Raw genomic sequence first — 17,957 nt, 5'->3', positions numbered from 1 at the left:
ACCTTCACTCACTCCACAGCAGCTGGATTCCCAGCACACCCAGCACACTGAAGTCACTGTCAGGGTGTTCCTAGGGCACTTCCCAAAAGCCAACGTTCTCCTCTAGAGCAGGAACATCCTCAAACTGAACGAGAGGCCAAACAGCCACCGCTGGGGTGGGCACAGACAAAGCAGGAAACAGGATAAGGAAAAGACTGGCTCTGCTGTCCCAGACCTGTGGTCTGCCCATTGCCTTTTTCCTTTTTGCTAATACTGTGTAGATTATAAACCCCCAGCTGTTTTTGTGTTGATATAGCTTCTTAGGCTGTTTTGGCATATTTTATCTCCCCAGAAAACCCCACATCTTGAAACTTCTACCAACTACTCCTAAGTAACTTCTCTGGTCAGCAAGACTGAAAATACAAACAAATGAAAAATACCTGTCAGCCTTTGGATTAATGCCAGCAGGGAACTGGAAATAAATCAATCTGCTCTGTGTTCAGAAGCTGTGCTGGTGTAACTGTTGACTTTTAACAATGACTAGTGCTCTTCTAGCTCCTGAACTCAGTAAAACATGTTTGTCCTGTACCAGACACATTCTACATAGACAAGTGAAGTTTTCTAACGCTACTTTTAAGATACGTTTTGCCCAAAGCAACATTCCTGGCATGCTGCAGAGGATCTGTCTGCAGATCTGCACTGACCCAGAGCTGCCTGCACGATGCACAGGCCACAGCACAAGGTACTGGGATAGTCAAACATGAGATCCCCCAAAATTAAAGCAATCACTCAGAACTTCCCTGAATTCTTAGAAGCATTTTTGAGGTGTGGTATTAGGAAGAGGAACCATAGAACAGTAGAAAAATTGATGGTGTTACTAAAAGTGCTAGATTGATCTCCAGCATCCTAAGAGACAGAATATGGCAAGGGCTTCCATGCTGAGGCACAGACAGAGAGCTGCTTCTTTTGTGGATATGGGACACTGGACAAATGTTATACAAGTGGAACTTACTGCATTCCCTGCATGTAACTGTTGTGCTCTGGTAGAATCATCTATTCTCTCTTCCTCAGCATGTCTTCCTGTTTTTCCACCTGGGATTGCTGTGATCCATAAAATTCATTGAAACATTTCCAAGTTTCATAAAAGCTTTCTCAACTAAAAAAGAGTAAATTAGACAATGTTTTCACAAAATTCCTGGGGAAGTCAATCTTGTTTCAATTCCTCCCGTCTTTATTTAAAGATGTTCTCATGGGATCATTAACACAATACTTCTCTAGAACACAGAGTTTCAGAAGGAGTCTAATTAACCTCAAGTGTATCATTCACCTTTCCTCTTTGTATTCTTTGTGGTAAAAAAAGAAACAAAAATCAAAAGTGAAACTGCCACCCTAGATGACATCCCAGGGCACATTTACCCCGTAAATATTCCTATTCATGGCCACACAAAGAGGGCCCATGCTTGGGTGGCTTCAAGGCACCAGTAACTGTGGGTACAAATCTACTTTCTTATCCAGCACATGAGTGACACATGCTCAGCATGAATGCTCAGTAACACTAAATGATTTTTCAGGAATGCTGCTGGGGGATTTTATTTTCCATCCCCTGAGTTTTTCAGAATGATCAGCTGGGAGATGTTCAAATGAATCCCATGAAATGTGCCCTTAATCAAGGAACCACAATCACCTGTGCAAATGTGTATCACTAAAGTGTCCAGCTCTGTTACCAGCACCCCGATCCTGCTGACACTCTCACAGCTTTAGCCTTTGCTAAATATCCCACCTGGCAAAAACCACCCTGGGGATCTGTGAAAAGGAGAAGGGAAAAAGTTAATAGGCCCCCAGAGTGACTTATAGAAGGATGAAGGTAAGTTATAGCTTGTTCTCATCAAAAACAGCTAAAAATCCATATTAGTTATAGAACCACAGAACCATCAAGGCTGGAAGAAACCTTTGAGATCATCAAGTCCAACTGTCAAAGACAAACCTGCTAGCAGGAAGGCAAGTGTGTTTCTTCATTTGCTTTTTTAAGTCATTCAGTGCAATAAGGAAGTTGCCGTGCTTTAATTCCATGTCTCTGTATTTCACAACAATTCCCCTTAAGATATACCTTTCACCTCTGCTGGTAACACAGATTATAAATGTGCACATCTAAATTACTTTGAGAACTTTTCTTTTTATCAACAACATTTAATAGTTTTATTATGAAAGCAGATTACCCACAGAGATTCTTATTGCTAGCAAAACAATTTGAAAATAACATACCTGAGCTAACAGAAGAAACATGCTCATTTGTGTCTGATTCAGCATTCTGAAGCCTAATAATGACTCATTTTTAAAACTACTGCAGAAAGTGCATGAAGAATGCTTGTCTATTAACCATCAGTAGAATAAAATAAGAAAGGCTAGAAATTATTTTTTCCCCACCATGTAAAAGGCTTTTGAGACTTCTGGAGGTTTCATTTCCTTATTTATCCCAATGCTGTTATTTTCACACAAAAGGCAAGAAATAAGTCTCTCTGAGACCTTTACTACGAGTTCACACAAAACCCACCCTCGCTTTCAGATGGGAAAAAAAGATTGAGCATCTACTGACTTTACTCGCTCCAGTTCACACTAAGTTTTCACATGCAAGAGTAAAGCTGTGTTGTTTCCACTACAGCCTGCACTGCTGGATCCAGCCGCAGAACAAGCTGGGAGCTCGGGCTGATGACCTAATGAGAGTTGACCAAGTATCGGAGTTTGTTTTTACAGCACTCAACACCAGCACAGGCATTGAAACAAAACTTATTTCCAAGCCAAACGTCGGTGAGAGATGCCTAGCAGGCAGAACACCCCCAGCCCCGCACCTGGGATGCGTGAGCCCCTTCTAGTGGAGAGGGCAGGCTGGTGGCAGGAACCTTTACACCCTGCCGTGCGTCTTCAAGGAAAGTTTACAAGCCTGGGGTGAGAGGAACAGAAAGAGTTTGACGTCCCAAAATGCAATCCTGTTGGCTGTGAGCGTTCTCGGCGGGCGTGGGCCCGGGGAAGGCGGCCCCGGGGCAGCCTCACCCCGCCCGGCAGCCGCCGCCCCACGGCCCCGCCGTGCCCGGAAACGGCAGCAGCGGCGCGGGGCTCCGGCTGCCCGCAGACATGAGCGGGCTGGGGGCCGCCGCGGGGCCGGGCTGGCAGCTGGACACAGGCGGTGAGGGCGCGGGGCGGGCGGCAGCACCGGCGGCCCCGCAGGTGGCGGGGGATGGAGGGGCGGGACGGGCGCGGAGCGGAGCGGAGGGAGCGGCGCTGCGGGGTCCCGGCTGCCCTGGTGCGGCGACCCCCGACCCGCAGCCCCTGTCTGTCCCTCGCAGGGCTCTCTATCCTTGCCGAGGAGCAGCACGGCGCCGCACCTGTGGATTTCCTGCAGGAGCTCCCCAGTTACCAATCGACACGGCGCCGCCGCGGGGGCACCCAGGAGCTCGGCGCTGCCGGCAGCTACGGGACCGCGGCCCGGGCGCTGCCGAAGGAGAGAGACAAACCGACTGTTCGCATTGCCAGAGAGCAGCCGCTATGCATGGCGGGGAAGAGGAGAATAAGGTTAATCTTCACGCATTTCTTCCTTGGTTTGTTTTTTTTTTACATGACTCTGTCCTAAACACAGCCCAGGTGCGCTGGAATGCTGGAGCAGAACTGAGTTTGGCTGTATCTGTTTCTTCCTGTGGCATGTGGTTCTGACAAGAAGGTGCCCGAGTGCTCTTGGCTGGCACGAGGGTGTCGCTGACTGGGGGCAGAAGTAGGTTGAATTGGAAGAAATTAGTCAAAACTGGAAATTACCTGTAGCAAACAAACGCATTTCTCGCTGTTTTCCGTTTCGGCTTTTTGTTACCTTTTTTTTTTTTTTAACTCAGGGTTTTGTGCTTTCAAGGATCACTGTGAATTATCTGCATGAACACCCCACCCCCCCGCTGCTATGCAAGCACTGCTGCTCTTGAGTGTGCTTAGCTGCTCCTACACAATGTGGTGTGCTCTCTCTGCTGGGGCTCTGTGCAGTTGATAGGAAGCTTCCCAGGCCCTTTGCTTCTTTTTATCTTCTCCCCACGCCCCATTCCTTTTAAAATGACTCTTTCCTGTGCGCTGTTTCTGCCCCCCGGCGGTAACCCCCCGGAGGGAGGGATTGCAAAGACCTCACTTTGCCCCGCCTGAGTTTCAGTGCTTGTTATGTCTCGCTGCTGGGCTGAAAGCTGCTGTGAGGGCAGAGGATACAGGATGTGGTTTTGCTCTGTCAGAGAACAGCTGCACCTTTAAATCAGGTACACTGTAGTTCTCGTTATGAACCACGAGAGAGGTGGAAATACAATTAATGTCTAGTACTCCAGAGAGAAAAAGAGCTACTCTATTGGAAGAGCAGTGGCAAACAGCCTGACCCTGGAGTTTAACTCCATAGCCTGTACACAAGAAACAATAGAAGATCTAGGTCACAGTAAAGGAAAGTGCTCAATACCTTGAATCTTTATTTGAAGTTGAGTATCTAAAATTCAGTCCTTCAAGAAAAAGGAACTGGAGGGAGGAGTGGAGTTGCAGTGTCCCAGGCTTGTTTACACATGTTAGCACAGAGAGATTCTGGTGGGGCTTCTTGGCGCTTCTACAGATCGGTGTCTGCATTTGTGCAGCAGCTGCCAGCACAAAGTGCTTGGCATTAGCTGAGAGCTGAACACTCAACTTCTGTAACTCAGATGAATATGCAGCCCACGCTTCTATTTAAAATGCAAACTGAGCATGGGCCAGACAGTTCTACAGAATTTAAAACATTGCAAACTGCAGCCTGTAGTTTCCACAGAATGAAATCTCTTGAGAGGAGCTCTATTTGCTCTTAAAGTTGAGGTCATCTGCTGCCTGTTTGATTGTTTGTATAGGTTTAATTTGACTTCCTGCCAAAACACTGGAAGGATGAGGAAACAAGCAACATAGAGCACACATGGCAGTGCATCCCATAGGCACATGAGTAGGGTTGAGTACAAGCCTTTTAAAAATGAAACCTTGGTACCCCAGCACCATGTCCTCATGGGTACTTATTTAACTTCTGCCCTTCTTCTGTGGCATCAGAGGCTGGGACAGAATTTACTGCAAACAAGTCCATTTTCAAGCTATGTTTCTGTGAAGTTTTGCCTGGTTTTAAGGTTTCTTAAAAGAAACAGCAAAATGAAAACTCTGAGCCACTCACAATTCTCCTTGATGCTGTTGCTGACAGGGCTACAATTTTAAAAATGCAAATGTATTCATGTAGTATGAAAATCCCTAAGTGAGTGGTTAAAAATTACGGACAGTGAACATTCTCAGTGTTTGTTTGCAGCTTGTTATTAGAACAGTGCATCCCCAGAGGTGTTGGCAAAAAATATTTTCTCAAATTCATTGAATTGACACTTTCCAGCAAATTTTTCAAAAAGCTGTTGTTGTCAATTGTTGGGTTTGGTTTTTTTTCTTCCCCAAGAGAGGCGAGTGTTTTTCATGAGAGAGCTTGCCCTATTTGAATTAGGTTGATGTTGTCATTACCAGCAGGATCAAATGGAGAGAGTTTGTGTGTGTTACTTTAGCTATCCCCCTGAAGGCTGCAGGCAGGCTCCATCCTGTTACATGGAGTGAAAAATTATTTCTTGTGCTCAGTAACAATTCTGGATTCTATTTCTGGATTCTTAGGGCCACTGAGAAGGCTGATACAGAAGATTTATCTAGATGGGAGAAGTGGAGAATAACTAGCAATAAATCATGGAAAAAAACACTCAGTGAAATCAAAGACTTGACATCTTACCTGGTGCTTTGGCAACGTGATATTCGCAGCATAGAAGGTATTTCTTGTCTAATGTCCATTTCTACTCTGGAAAGTTGCTTCTGTTATTGGCAGTTTTACCTGTGTGAGCATATGTTCAGATGTAACTACATGTGCTTAAGAAGTTACTTTCTTCCCTATTATTGCTGAATGTAAAATCCAGCATGATATGGTAGAAGGAAATATATTTCAAAAATTATTATGTCCACCCTGCATTTCAATTATATTGCTAAAAGTCCATAGTACTTAAAACTAGCTTTAACAATGTTTCTTCGGTTCAGTGAAACTGATTTTATTAATCTACTCTCTCTGTACTTTCAATGGTTTTATCATCTAATTATTGGCACATGTTTCTTTTATTCCCAGGGAAATTTGGTGCTGGCGTTCAGTCCTACTTCTCCTTCCTGCGCTTTCTGGTCCTGCTGAACTTTATAATTTTTATCATAATGTTCAGTTTTGTTACTCTTCCCATCATAATTTCTAAATATGGAATATTCAACAGTACTGTTGCTTACATGTCTCCAAAGAACATAGGTAAGCATCTTTTCTATGTACAGCTGTTGTAAGATTCCCCTGTCCCATGAGCTTCTTTTCCACCTCCCAGAATAATAAAAAAAAGGCCTTTTTATAAGAGTGTGGCATGTTTGAATTAACGTGATCTTGCAGTTCAGTGGGCATCACCATTTGAGTGACTTTTCCTGCCTTTCTTTTGACAGACGATATCTGCACAATTTATGAACCTAGTACTAATGAGGGACTTGTTTACTTCTATACTTACCTTAATGATTTACTCAGTGGCACTGTAAGTAATTAATTTGGTTTTTTTAATTAAGCATCTCACATAGCCTTTAAAATGTAAAAAAGAAATTTACTTGTGGAATGAAGCTTTGATAATTTTGTAAAATAGTAAGGCATATGCATCACTGGGGTATGCTATCTCTGAGAAGGGCAGTTTTCAAACTGACTTTTACTGAGCGACCACAAGGCCTGGCTGGTCACAAGCCAGCCTGTGCCTTTCCTCCCCAGCTGCTATCCCTTGTTATTCTGGAGCACACTGCCTATTGTGCTCTCTGTGTAGGGTCCCAGTGTCTGTGTCCTACAGCTCTTTGATTGGAGAGGGGAGGGATTTTAATCACACAGTGCCTGCATTACACTTTGGTAGAGGCAATGGCAGTACTTAGAAGCTACAGACTTGTAGCTTGCTGGGGACCCTGATTTTAAATTTACAAAGTGATTGCTTAATGCCTGGTTGGATTTAATGGGACAGTTGTCGCTGCTGTTACAAATCCCATTTCAACTTCATTTCCACAGGGATTCCTTGAAGTGACGAGTTTGTTTTATGGCTATTACTCAATAGATGCTGTATGGATCAGTATCATGAAGTACAACTTTCCACTGGCATACCTGCTGGCTACATTTGCCTATCTTGCCTTAAGTTTCTGCTGGCTACTAAAGGGGTAAAGATGTTGATGTTGTTTTTTTTTACTGTTACTTGTCGCACAGTTTACATTGTACTCCTGATTGAAGGGAACATAGTGTGTTCTAGAGCCCTTCACGTGGAGATGGGGAGCTTTTTGCTTAGGGATGCAGTGCCACAGTAGCCTTTGGTGTGCTTGGGAAAAAGAAAACAATTTGACATATCAGTTTTTCATATGTATGCATACCTATAAGTAAAAGCCCCTCAACTATACTGAATTTGTTGGAGGATTTTCTTTAGGGATTTTGGTTGAGTTTTATTTGTGCCATCTCAGTTTCCTTTGCTGTGTCTGGGTGAGGTGTGACTGTGATGAAGTGCAGGTGGGAATAACCTGTATCAGTCAGGGTCAGCTGCTGCAGAATCTCACACTGAAAGTGTCCTACACACTGGCTGGTACAAAGCAGACAGTTTGCTCATAGAGTCTTTGATCAACCAGATTTCTTGTGTGTGTTTTTCCTGTGTATAAAATACATCTTCTCATTGATTTTTTTCTAGGTCTGTGGAAGGCTTTAAGAACCATTTAGTGCATGATGCAGACCCATTTCAGAGTTACTGTAATAAAGTCTTTGCAGGCTGGGACTTCTGCATTACAGATCCCAGTGCAGCCCGGCTGAAATACCGCAGCTTGAAATACGAGCTCCAGGTGAGTAACTTCTGTCTTTTTGTGATTATGGTTTCATACAGCTTAGATGGCTAAAGAAAGAGATGTGTGTAATTTTGCAGATAAGGGAATAAAGTTAAGAAGGATTGAAGAACCTCGTTTTTGGGGATGTAGCCCACATCCTCTTGCATGCTTTCTAGGTAGTTGGAGTGGTGGTGCAACGTGAGAAGAATTGGCACGGATGTTGTTGGCCCTTCCCCCAACCACCGGGGACCCACGCCAGCCTGTTAGCTGCTTGTCTTATCTGCCTCTTCCTCACACTCCAGTCCTGCTTCCTGTGTTAGTTTCTACATAGTCCAACAGGAAAAGCTGTCCCAGCTGTAGGCAAAAGCCTGCAGGGATTAGTTTGAGTGTTCTGGGGTTTAAGCATGCAATGCAGTAAGCAGTAGTTTGGGGAGAAATAAAATCCAGATGGTGCTCTCTGTACTGTTTGGGATTATTGTTGCAGTAAGAAGATATGGAAAGATTTTCACTAGGTGTCTTTGGCACACATGCACATACAAAATGCTGATGCAGCTATAGATTTCCCAAACCATAAAGCTCTGAAAAGAGTCTGAAAGGCTCTTTTGGTAAAACAAGGACCTTCTTTTTGCTCTCTGGAAACAGAGATTTGTGTAGTGAAAAAATTACCTTTGAGAACATGCTTCCACTTCAAACCACAAAGCGGTAATTACAGATTTCATAAATTACAGTGAGTTGCTTTCTGCACTAGTGAAGTGCACAGCCATTTTTTTTCACCATAGAATCAGAATCTCCTTCACTTGCTACGCTTTTGCCTCCAGAACATAAATCTTAGAAGAGCTAGTCCCTTAATATTACCGTTTGATGGACATAAGTCCTCAGAAAATACACTTGTATGGGTGTTATGTGGGTTTGCCCAGGTTAGGTTGTCTTCACAGGAAATACTGTATTTTCATGTCAGTTAAGGTGAAATACACCAAGCTGCTCAAGATTGTATTTCCTTCTTTCTGTGCCATCCCCCAATTTTCCTTCACAAAGAGTAGAAGGAATTTTGAGCCATAGTGGTGGGGGCCAGTTACTTACCTGCAGAAGTAATGAGATGAGTGACTGGTTTACCCATTTCAGAGTTTAGTATCAAGCTGATATCAGTCTCTCTCAACAAACAGGCAAAGTGTCTGTGCTCAAGGAAATGTGTTAGATACAGTAGAGGTAAGAGGATTGCAGGACACTTGTCTTTGGCTACAGAGCCCTCAGCTTGAGGAGGCTGAGCCCACAAGGGCTTCTATTCCTGCATGGTCCTGTTTTGTCAAAGAAAAGACAGTTCTGTGTGCTTGGGCAGGGGCTGGAGGGAGTCTCCTAGAATAGGCTACAGATTTGCACTTCTCAGGGATAGAAGAATGGTGTTAAGTGTTGTATGCTGCACCGAAAAACTACATCTCTTTCTCCTTTTCTTTGTAGACAGACTTGCAGGAAGAAAAACTGAAGCGAAAAATAGCTGAGAGGACAACGAAAGAAAAGCAACGCATCTACTCTCTGAGAATATTTATAAATATAATTGTCCTTGCCGTTTTATTAGGATGTTTTTACTCTATTTATAGAGTAACAGTCTTCTCTCAAGAAAACTCCAGTGTGAGTATAAGAAATGACACTAGGACAGATTTAGTGAAAGCTGATGATTACAGCAAGAGGAACTATTGTGAAAGAGTCAAGTATCTTAATATAGCCCCCTTCATGCAGGCATCTCAAAATGCTTTCTACAGACTTACAATTTTTTTAGTAGATGAGAGCTGGAAAGATCAAGAAACCTGTGCCAAAAAAGGCTCCTCAGTAATGTCTCCCATTGCTGCAGACCTTCAGTGTTGATTGCCTTGGAGCTGACAAGAGGAGCAGCCCTCACAACCCTTCCCTTGTAACTAAGCTCACTTCACTGTGATCTGCTGGGTCTGGGCAGTGAACTGGCTGGGAGAACTGAGCTGCTTAAATCAAACTTCATCATGATCAGTTTCATGTGATCTGCTTTGCTGTCAAATGCAAAAACACACTTCAGGGGAAGTCAGAGTGAAGATTATGATCTGTCTTGTGGCTTGAGTTACCTCTGTGTGGGGAAACAGGAAGGCTTCAAATGCAGAGCAGTTTCCAGACACAAAGGTTCTTGCGTCATTAGCAGAAAGACTCCGATTGGGTGGGTTTCACCAGCAGCAGGACAAGCAGATAGAAAGAGTCTTCAGAAGCAGAACAAAGCAGACAAGCTTCTGGTTGTGACACCTTCACAGAAGCAATTGGCTTCTCTGTAGGACCCCAGGGTTTGATTAGTCTGGTAGAAGTGGGGACCACAATTTTTCTCTCCGCTGTGTAAGTTGCTGGAGTGATGGACTTAGCTGTTCGCAAGGGAAGTTGTGCTCATGGTGGACCTAACTCTGAACTTCTGTAAACTGCCAGGATTGCACAGACAGAAGCAGGACATGGGGGCTAAATGAGTTTATGAGTGTTAGAGGCATTATTTGAGGGCAGAGAAGAGGACCACACAATACTGAATAACTTCAAGAGCAGCTTCACTTACTATGGGCTTTAAGTTGAGGGTTGATATCTTGACCTTGTCTTAATGAGCAGTTAGAGGAGCTTGTCAGGATGGTAGGAAAGTCAGGGAAGCACCTTGGCACCAGTAAGAATAAATTGAAAAGTGTCTCTGCTTGGAATAGTTGTAAAACCTGTTAGCCTTGGTGCTGGTTAGCAACAGTCATACACAAACCTTGGTGAGTTGAACCTCTTTAAACAGAAGTTTTGAGGAAGCACAGAAATACTCTTACCTGGAAGGAGAGGGTCCTGGTGAAGGGAGCAGGAGAAAGCAAGGTGTGTAGCAGCAAACTGCAGAGAGAGCAGTGATCAGGCTTGTATAAAGAATAGAGATTTGCTTTCTGTGAAACTTGCTTGTCTAGAGATATTCAGAATCAGCCCTGGGTTTGCCATTCATGCTATACCTGGTGTTGATTCCTGTTGCCTGGTGCAAATGTCGGTGGAGGATGAAGGTGGAGTAAAAGGTGCTGCCTGAATCCTGGACAAGGCAGCTGTGTAGTTGGAGAGAGCACGCTCAGGAAGGTGTATTTCTCTAGGCATTATGTTTCTCTCATCTCTTCTGCAGGGCGCTGACAATGACAACTCCCTGGTTAATCTCTTTGTGCAATATTTGCCTTCTGTGGTGATCACAGCGGCCAACTTCATTGCTCCTCTGATCTTCTCATTTCTGATCAGACTTGAAGACTATACACCAGCCTTTGAAATCAAGCTGACACTCTTGAGGTAAAAATGTTTTTATTGTGGCCTTGGATGTCTCAACCACTTGTTCTTGGTAGGCTGTATGTATTGTAAACATTGAAACATCAAGAAGCAGAGAGGTTGGCACTGGAAACCAAGGAGGCATTGTTTGGCCAATGTTTAGTTGGAAACTTTAAATCTGGGAACAATCTATTTTGATGACAGTGCAGTGCAATCATCTCAGTGTCCAAGTTTTTCTCTTGGTCCCATTTAGCTGTGTGGTCTGGACATCTTCAACTTAAATAGTCAGTAGAGAACTTGTGGCTGCAGAGCTGTGGATTCACTGCTTTGCATGCAGCAGTTCCCTGAATGAGCAATGGTGTGTGTACAATAGTGACTGAAGCACAGATTTGCTCAAGGCAGAAGTTAAAAGTTTTGAGGTAAAAGATACTTCAGTGTAAGAGCTGGTGTTTGGCAGCTTAAGACAGTAAGATCTGGATTGAAACACCTGACCTCTGCAAGCCAATGCTTTGTATTTCTGATTCGGCCAAGTGCCTCAGAAGGCCTGAAGCTACATGAAGTGGAAATGCTGCACACACAGCTGTACCTTAGGAGATTGCAACCCATTGCAGCATCAAGATCTGCAACTGAAATGACTAATGCAGAAACACTCCTGAGAAAAGAAACAAGAGACTGTATCCTAAAGCTGGGAAGGTGAAAAACAATTTTAACCTTACTGCTAAGGAAAGAAATGTGTTTATTATCTGACTGGCTGGCTTGTTAAAGGTCTGCATGATGCTTTTCTATTTTAAGGCTTCTTTGGACTCCTGTACAAGGTGAGCCAAGTGTTAACATGGCTATTTTTTGGCATGTTTGGAGTTAGGTTTTGCTTTTCTTCCAGGTGTGTCTTTTTGCGGTTGGCCAGCATTGGCGTTCTCTTGTTGTCACTGTGGAGTCAGATCGCCGGCTGTGGTGGTGACAAGTGTAAACCCTGTGGGTACAATTACAAACTCTATCCTGTAAGTAGATTTATCTTGGTCTTTAATCATCTGAGTTTGTGAGCAGAGATTTGTTTTCCATGAGAGTAGCTTGTCTAGAGGTGTTCAGTATCAGCCCTGGGGTTGCTGTTCATGCTATACCTGGTGTGGATTCCCATGGCTCAGTGCAAACCAGTACAGTTGTTACATCTATATCCTTTGTTTGTGTAAAACCCCGATTAGAATTAATCCAGTAGCAGATGATTCCTTAGCACAGACTTTCTGTTTCAATCCACCATGAGGATTGTCTGAGGTAGCTGTGTTTTGGAGACGTTGTGCTACTGCCTTTTGCAGCATTAAGGCAAATGGGTTTTCCTCAAATGAAACCACCCCCCCCCACCCCCCAAAAAAAAAAACCCAAAAACCCAACAAACAAAAAAAGCCCAACCACCAAAACCAAACCAAACACACCCAGCCACCCCTCTGCCCCCCTTAACAGAGAAACCCCCCCCCAAAAAAAAAAGTGAAAAACTTGGCATGAGAACTTTGAAACACTTGAATATTTTAGAAATTTGAGTTAATTACATTTTAACTTTATGGTGTTAACTGACACGGTTATTGCTTTAGTGATAGACAGAATTTTCACTTGTTTATTTAGACTGCTAATCTTGTTTTTCCTGACTTGTTTTTATAGTGCTGGGAAACTGATGTTGGGCAAGAAATGTACAAACTGATGATATTTGATTTTATTGTCATTCTCGCTATGGCCTTGTTTGTGGACTTCCCCAGAAAGTATGTATCTCTGCTTTTTAAACATATTTTTACAAATGACATACGAAACACATTTTCTTTTTCTGCTTTAAATTCCCAATATTTCTAACCAAATTGCTAGTTTTAAAATAAAGCATAAACATATTTCTGGTGGTTTGAGCACCTGTTTGCTATTCAGATGGCTGTATATATTTTGGTATTTTAGAGCTTATTTCTTCAGACATTTTCTGTTATGTTGTCTAGTGCTTAAATGCTAAGTTTGGTGTGCTTCAAATGTGTTAGAATGCATCTAAATTCTACAAATCCAGTTTAGGACTAACAGTGTTCTTTGGTTTCAGGTTGTTAGTTACTCATTGCTCTTGCAAGCTGGTGCAGATGTTTGGATATAAGGAATTTGAAATTTCTGGCAATGTCCTGGAAATCATTTATGGGCAGACTATTTGCTGGATTGGAACCTTCTTTTCACCACTTCTCCCTGCAATAGCAACTATAAAATACTTCATCATCTTCTATATTAAAAAGGTAATGTGGTTGATAAAGGTCTGAGTATGTCTTTGTAGTTTTTGTAATGCAGGCATATAGATATGCAGGTGATCCAAAATCAACAAAACACTCTAAAACCACCTGTGGATGCAGTGGATGGAGTGAGCCAATGATATTCCTTTTTCAGTAAGGCTTTGTGCTTCTAAGAGAAGGTAGAATTTTGCTTTGAAATCAAGCAAAGTCACATTTCAATTATTACTTCTCAAATTACTTGTTTTTTTTTTTTTAAAGAAAAGCGTTTTATGTTACAAAGCTAGTTTATAACAGTTTCCTGCAGTAATCTATTTACTAGCAACACAGCTTAGAATTGGACCAAATATTGCAAAACTGCTAAAAATTTGGGAGCAAAATGGAAAATCCAAACTGAGTTGGATGTTTGTGTGATTTCTCACTATCAGAAGTTTTGCTCAGTGCAGCTCCTTCTGTGCAGCCAATTCTTGCTAATACTTTAGGTCTTGCAAGAGGGGATATATCCAGTGAAGATGTGGCTGGACAAAGCCAACAGCAGTGCTATGGATCATACACCAGATGTCTCTGTGCAAGTGTGTGAGGTCCTCTGGATGAAATTCTTACCCAAATTAGGAGACATTGACTTATACCAAAATATGGGGCAATCTTGCCTTAGCCCTTCTCAGCCCATGCACATCAAAGGAGGTGGTTGTGTGGTAGCTGGGGGCATGTTTGAGAATGGAAAATCAGTTGCTGGGGGAATTGTATTTGGATGTGTATTTATACAGATGTGCTGGTAAGTTTTACTCACCTTCCCTCTTCAGATTGTTTTGATACACACATGCAAATCTGCAGCGAGGCCTATAAGGGCATCAAGTTCCAACTTCTTCTTCCTGGTGGTGCTGCTGATTGGGCTCCTCTTGGCTTTTGTCCCTCTGGCAGTCAGCATAGCACAGTAAGTGACAATTTTAAGTTATGTGGAGTTGACATTTGTTCTAAGGTTGCTGGTTCTGTAAAGGTAGACACACAACTTTTGAATGATTAGTAGAATAAGATGTATAATGCATAAACTTATAGCTTAGTTAATATAAACATAAATTACAGTTTTACAGACATATAGGACACTTACTGCATCACCAAACTGCTGCTTGCCTTGTGCTGGATTATTTCATCTTTGTATTTTGGTGTAACATCTTTCTATTCTGCTTCTTTGACAGTATCCCCTCTTCCAAGGCGTGTGGGGTGTTCAGGAATGTTAACACTTCGTGGGAAGTTATTCCAAATCTAATACTTGATAAGTTTTCAAAAGGTTGGCAGCAGTTCCTTTTTGGTATTGCATCAGAAGCCTTTGCAGTGCCTTTTTTTGTGATTCTTTGGTGAGTACTGTGGAGACTTGATTCACTTATGCAGCTTCATTTCCTTGCTTACTGAACTCATACCAAGCATCTATGAGACCAGATTTTCCATTTGCAGTTGAAAGCATCAATACCCATATGAATCCTCAGCCCTTATGTCTTTGCCCATGTGTTCACACTCATCAGCTTTGTTCCCTTTCCTCTTCCACATCCCATATTCAAGTGTGTTATTCTCAAAAATGTTAACTGTGAATCCTCTGCAAATTAGTGCTGGTAAACCTTGTGATCCCAATTCCTATCCACAAACCCTAGTCTGAAAAAACAAATAAAACAGTCATTCTGTAAGAAGAAATTCAATGTAGGATCATAAAATTTTTAAGGTTGGATGTCACCTGTAGAGAGAATCTAACTCTCCTATTCAAGACAAGGTCAAATACAGCAGGAACTATACCCAGTTAGATTTTGAATATATCCAGAGATACAGATACTCCAAAACACTGTTCCAGTGTCTGGTCAGTCTTCCAATAAAAAGTTGTTTTTTGTTTTTTTCTTAAGTTTAAATTGAGCTTTTTTGCATTTCAGTTGAACAAAACTGTTAGCAAATTTTAGAGCCTTATTACCTGATGCTTTCTAAAACTGTGCTTGAAAAAACATGGGTTTTTTTGACTCCACCCAGTCCTTCTTTTTTGTAGTCCTTCCATTTCTTTATGTGTTGTCCTGAACTGACCATGTTATTATGTACACTGGAAATCTCAAGTCTTTCCTTTTTGTCTGTTTGCAGCATCATTGTGTTCTATGTTGTTGCCTTGGCTCGAGCCCACAAGCGAGTGATTGAACAGCTGAGAGAACAACTGGTTTTGGTAAGATCTGACCCAACACTTCACTGACACAATGCAGAGAACTTTAGGGGTACAGAAATGAGGCATGCAGAGGAATATTGGTTTTCATAGTCTCCTGGATATTTGGTGTTTGCTGCAGGCAGTGAAGAATGTTTTACAAATTACCCAAGGAAAAATAACCAAAGCATCGAGGTATTTCTCAGTGGAGTTGATTTTCCTGGGTACCAGCTGCAGCTGCAACAAGGTCTGGTTTTATCAGGCAACACACAGAGATATGCTCCTGAGAAGCTGTGTCCCTGTTTTTCATCTGTTGCCTTGTTTAAATCCACTTTTCTGCGTGTTTTTTTTTTTTCTGCCAAAGAAGAACCTGAATGCTGTGTTTCCTGTCCACCATCTTGCACAACCTCCACTTTTGTTTCCTTCTCTGCCCTCACAAATGGACACCCAGCTCCCTACCCTTCCTTCCAGGCTTGTGTTTCTACTGCATCTTTTCTGGTCTTGTTCTTGAGTGTAGGCTCAGAACTGCTTGAGCAGGTACTGCAAGTGGAACAATTCACTGATCAGCCTTTTGGAGAAGGGTGCCAGTGCAGAAATGCTGCTTTGTGGCCATCAAAAGCCACTTCCAGGTTTGGCAGCATTCATGTGCTGTGATCTGACAAACTGCTAGAGTCAAAACTCAGCCTCAGTAGTGAGACTTCTCACTTTCTTATGAAATAGCCCATTTCTTGATATGTGCTTCTTTTAGATATGGCATTTAACAATCTATATGCAGAAAAACACTGCTGGGGGAGATTTTTGAGGAGTGAGGAGTTTAAGAACAAAAGCCTTCCTGCTTTTTGAATGGTTCACAAATCAGCTACCAATTCTTAAAATTCTTCCATGCTTATTTTTGTTTGCTTGCTCCTTTTCAACTTCCTGGAAACACGGTTTTAAATTTTATGCGTGTGAGATGTTTTTACTAGGGTCAGTGCAGAGCTGTTAATGTGTGACGTGAGGTGAGATAAATGAAATCAAGGCCATTGCAAACTTGAAATTGTTCAGGCAGTTGAGAGTGTGCTGGGGGAGTACAATGTGGTGAGGGCACCTATTTCTGATGAAGACACGAGCTGTTGTAGATGATTTGTATTAACCCTGTTCACGTGGAGCACACTTGTTATTCTGTCTTTCCAGGAGAGTCGTGACAAGGCGTTCCTAATCAGAAAGATAACAGAAGCTCAGAAGTATCCTTGAAAACCACTCAAGCCAAAAGAACATGACTTCCTGAAACTCCCCCAACAAGATAACAGCAGAAGCATTTGCAGCTTCTAAAACCTGAGAAGCTGACTGGCACGCTGGGACTGTGGCCTAAGTTATAGGTGCTTGTTGTCTGATTTCTTGATTAAGCTAGTGGTGCTTAAGGTTTCCAAAACTTGGAAATTCAGCTGATTTATACTGTGTAAGAGCTGTTCAAAAAAGGATACTTTGATGCTGATACACCTTTAGGGTAATTGGGATTTGTTACATCCCTATTTTTTCAGGGAGTTTGGGAAAAATGTGATCAGAACTGAAACTCTTTTGTACTGCTTTTACAAATTATGCTGTAAGAATCCATTAGAGGGAAAAGGTATGGTTTTGCATGTTTTTAAAGACTTTCATTTGCTTTGGTCTTAAAAAAGAAGTATGTATGGAAGTATTTTGAAATATTGCATAGGAAACGGAAATATGGAAGGGGTTTGAAATCAGTTTTCTAAATATTTTTAGATGTGAGGGTTTACTATTTATGCTGCTCTGAAGCAGCAAGAGCAGTTGAACACTGGATAACTGGTCACAAAATGGTTCAGAGAACACAAGCTGATAAAGAGCTCTGAATAAACACTTGGAGTAGGAAGAAGCCAGCAGCCACAGCACTGCTGGGACACCAGCCTTGCTGCTGTGGAGGGCCCTTTTTGTTTTGCTTTTTTTTAACGTTTTAAGTCGTTATTATTTGTGTTTTATTATTGTATGAACATCTTTACTACTGCTCTATGTGTTCTAAAATGTGAATATTTCAGTTAAATTATTGGTTGGCAATACTGTGTGTCAGTACCCTTTAATTTCACATTACCTCTCTTACCTGAACCGCTGGGCCCATGTGTCCCTGTAGGCTACTAATGAATCCTTTATTTAAAGATTGTGGTTAAGGATTTTCTGTACAAAACTGCGTTTATTGTTTGAAATGTGCATTACTCTGCTCTTAGTTAATGTGAGACACTATCCTTTTTATATAATGTTTCAGGATGTTTTCTTGCTCATTTTAAAGAAATGACCACTCAATAAACGGTATTTTTTTACCGCACTGCTCACGCCATCCGCTCGCTGTGCCTGAGGGGGCCGCGCCCTCAGCGCCCCCGGCCCTCACCCGCCAGGGGTCGGCTCTCAGC

The 17,957-nt window shown here is 42.4% G+C and overlaps 1 protein-coding gene across 1 annotated transcript; it reads left to right on the top strand.

Moving 5' to 3' along the window:
• Positions 1-3,070: 3,070 nt before the first annotated feature.
• Positions 3,071-17,872, top strand: TMC7 (transmembrane channel like 7). Its single transcript, XM_033074472.1, has 16 exons — positions 3,071-3,160; positions 3,321-3,546; positions 5,644-5,792; positions 6,140-6,307; positions 6,490-6,575; positions 7,085-7,230; positions 7,746-7,893; positions 9,331-9,501; positions 11,012-11,169; positions 12,026-12,143; positions 12,796-12,893; positions 13,211-13,394; positions 14,189-14,319; positions 14,582-14,740; positions 15,501-15,579; positions 16,729-17,872. The coding sequence occupies exons 1-16, from the start codon at positions 3,109-3,111 to the stop codon at positions 16,786-16,788; spliced, it is 2,133 nt and encodes a 710-aa protein (XP_032930363.1). The 5' UTR covers positions 3,071-3,108; the 3' UTR covers positions 16,789-17,872.
• The last annotated feature ends 85 nt before the right edge of the window (positions 17,873-17,957 follow it).

The sequence above is a fragment of the Catharus ustulatus genome, chromosome 16 (assembly GCF_009819885.2).
Source record: "Catharus ustulatus isolate bCatUst1 chromosome 16, bCatUst1.pri.v2, whole genome shotgun sequence".
In the NCBI taxonomy this organism is placed as follows: domain Eukaryota; kingdom Metazoa; phylum Chordata; class Aves; order Passeriformes; family Turdidae; genus Catharus; species Catharus ustulatus.
Note: the sequence above shows the minus strand (reverse complement) of the source record. Positions and strands in the feature narration are given on the sequence as shown.

What these genes read in the sequence shown, in the direction of transcription:
- TMC7 (XM_033074472.1), top strand. Translation starts at nt 3,109, where the DNA reads ATGAGCGGGCTGGGGGCCGCCGCGGGGCCGGGCTGGCAGCTGGACACA. An exon ending in TCTCTCAAGAAAACTCCAGT is followed by an intron (nt 9,502 to 11,011) that starts GTGAGTATAAGA and finishes TCTCTTCTGCAG; the next exon opens with GGCGCTGACAATGACAACTC. An exon ending in CCTTTTTTTGTGATTCTTTG is followed by an intron (nt 14,741 to 15,500) that starts GTGAGTACTGTG and finishes GTCTGTTTGCAG; the next exon opens with CATCATTGTGTTCTATGTTG.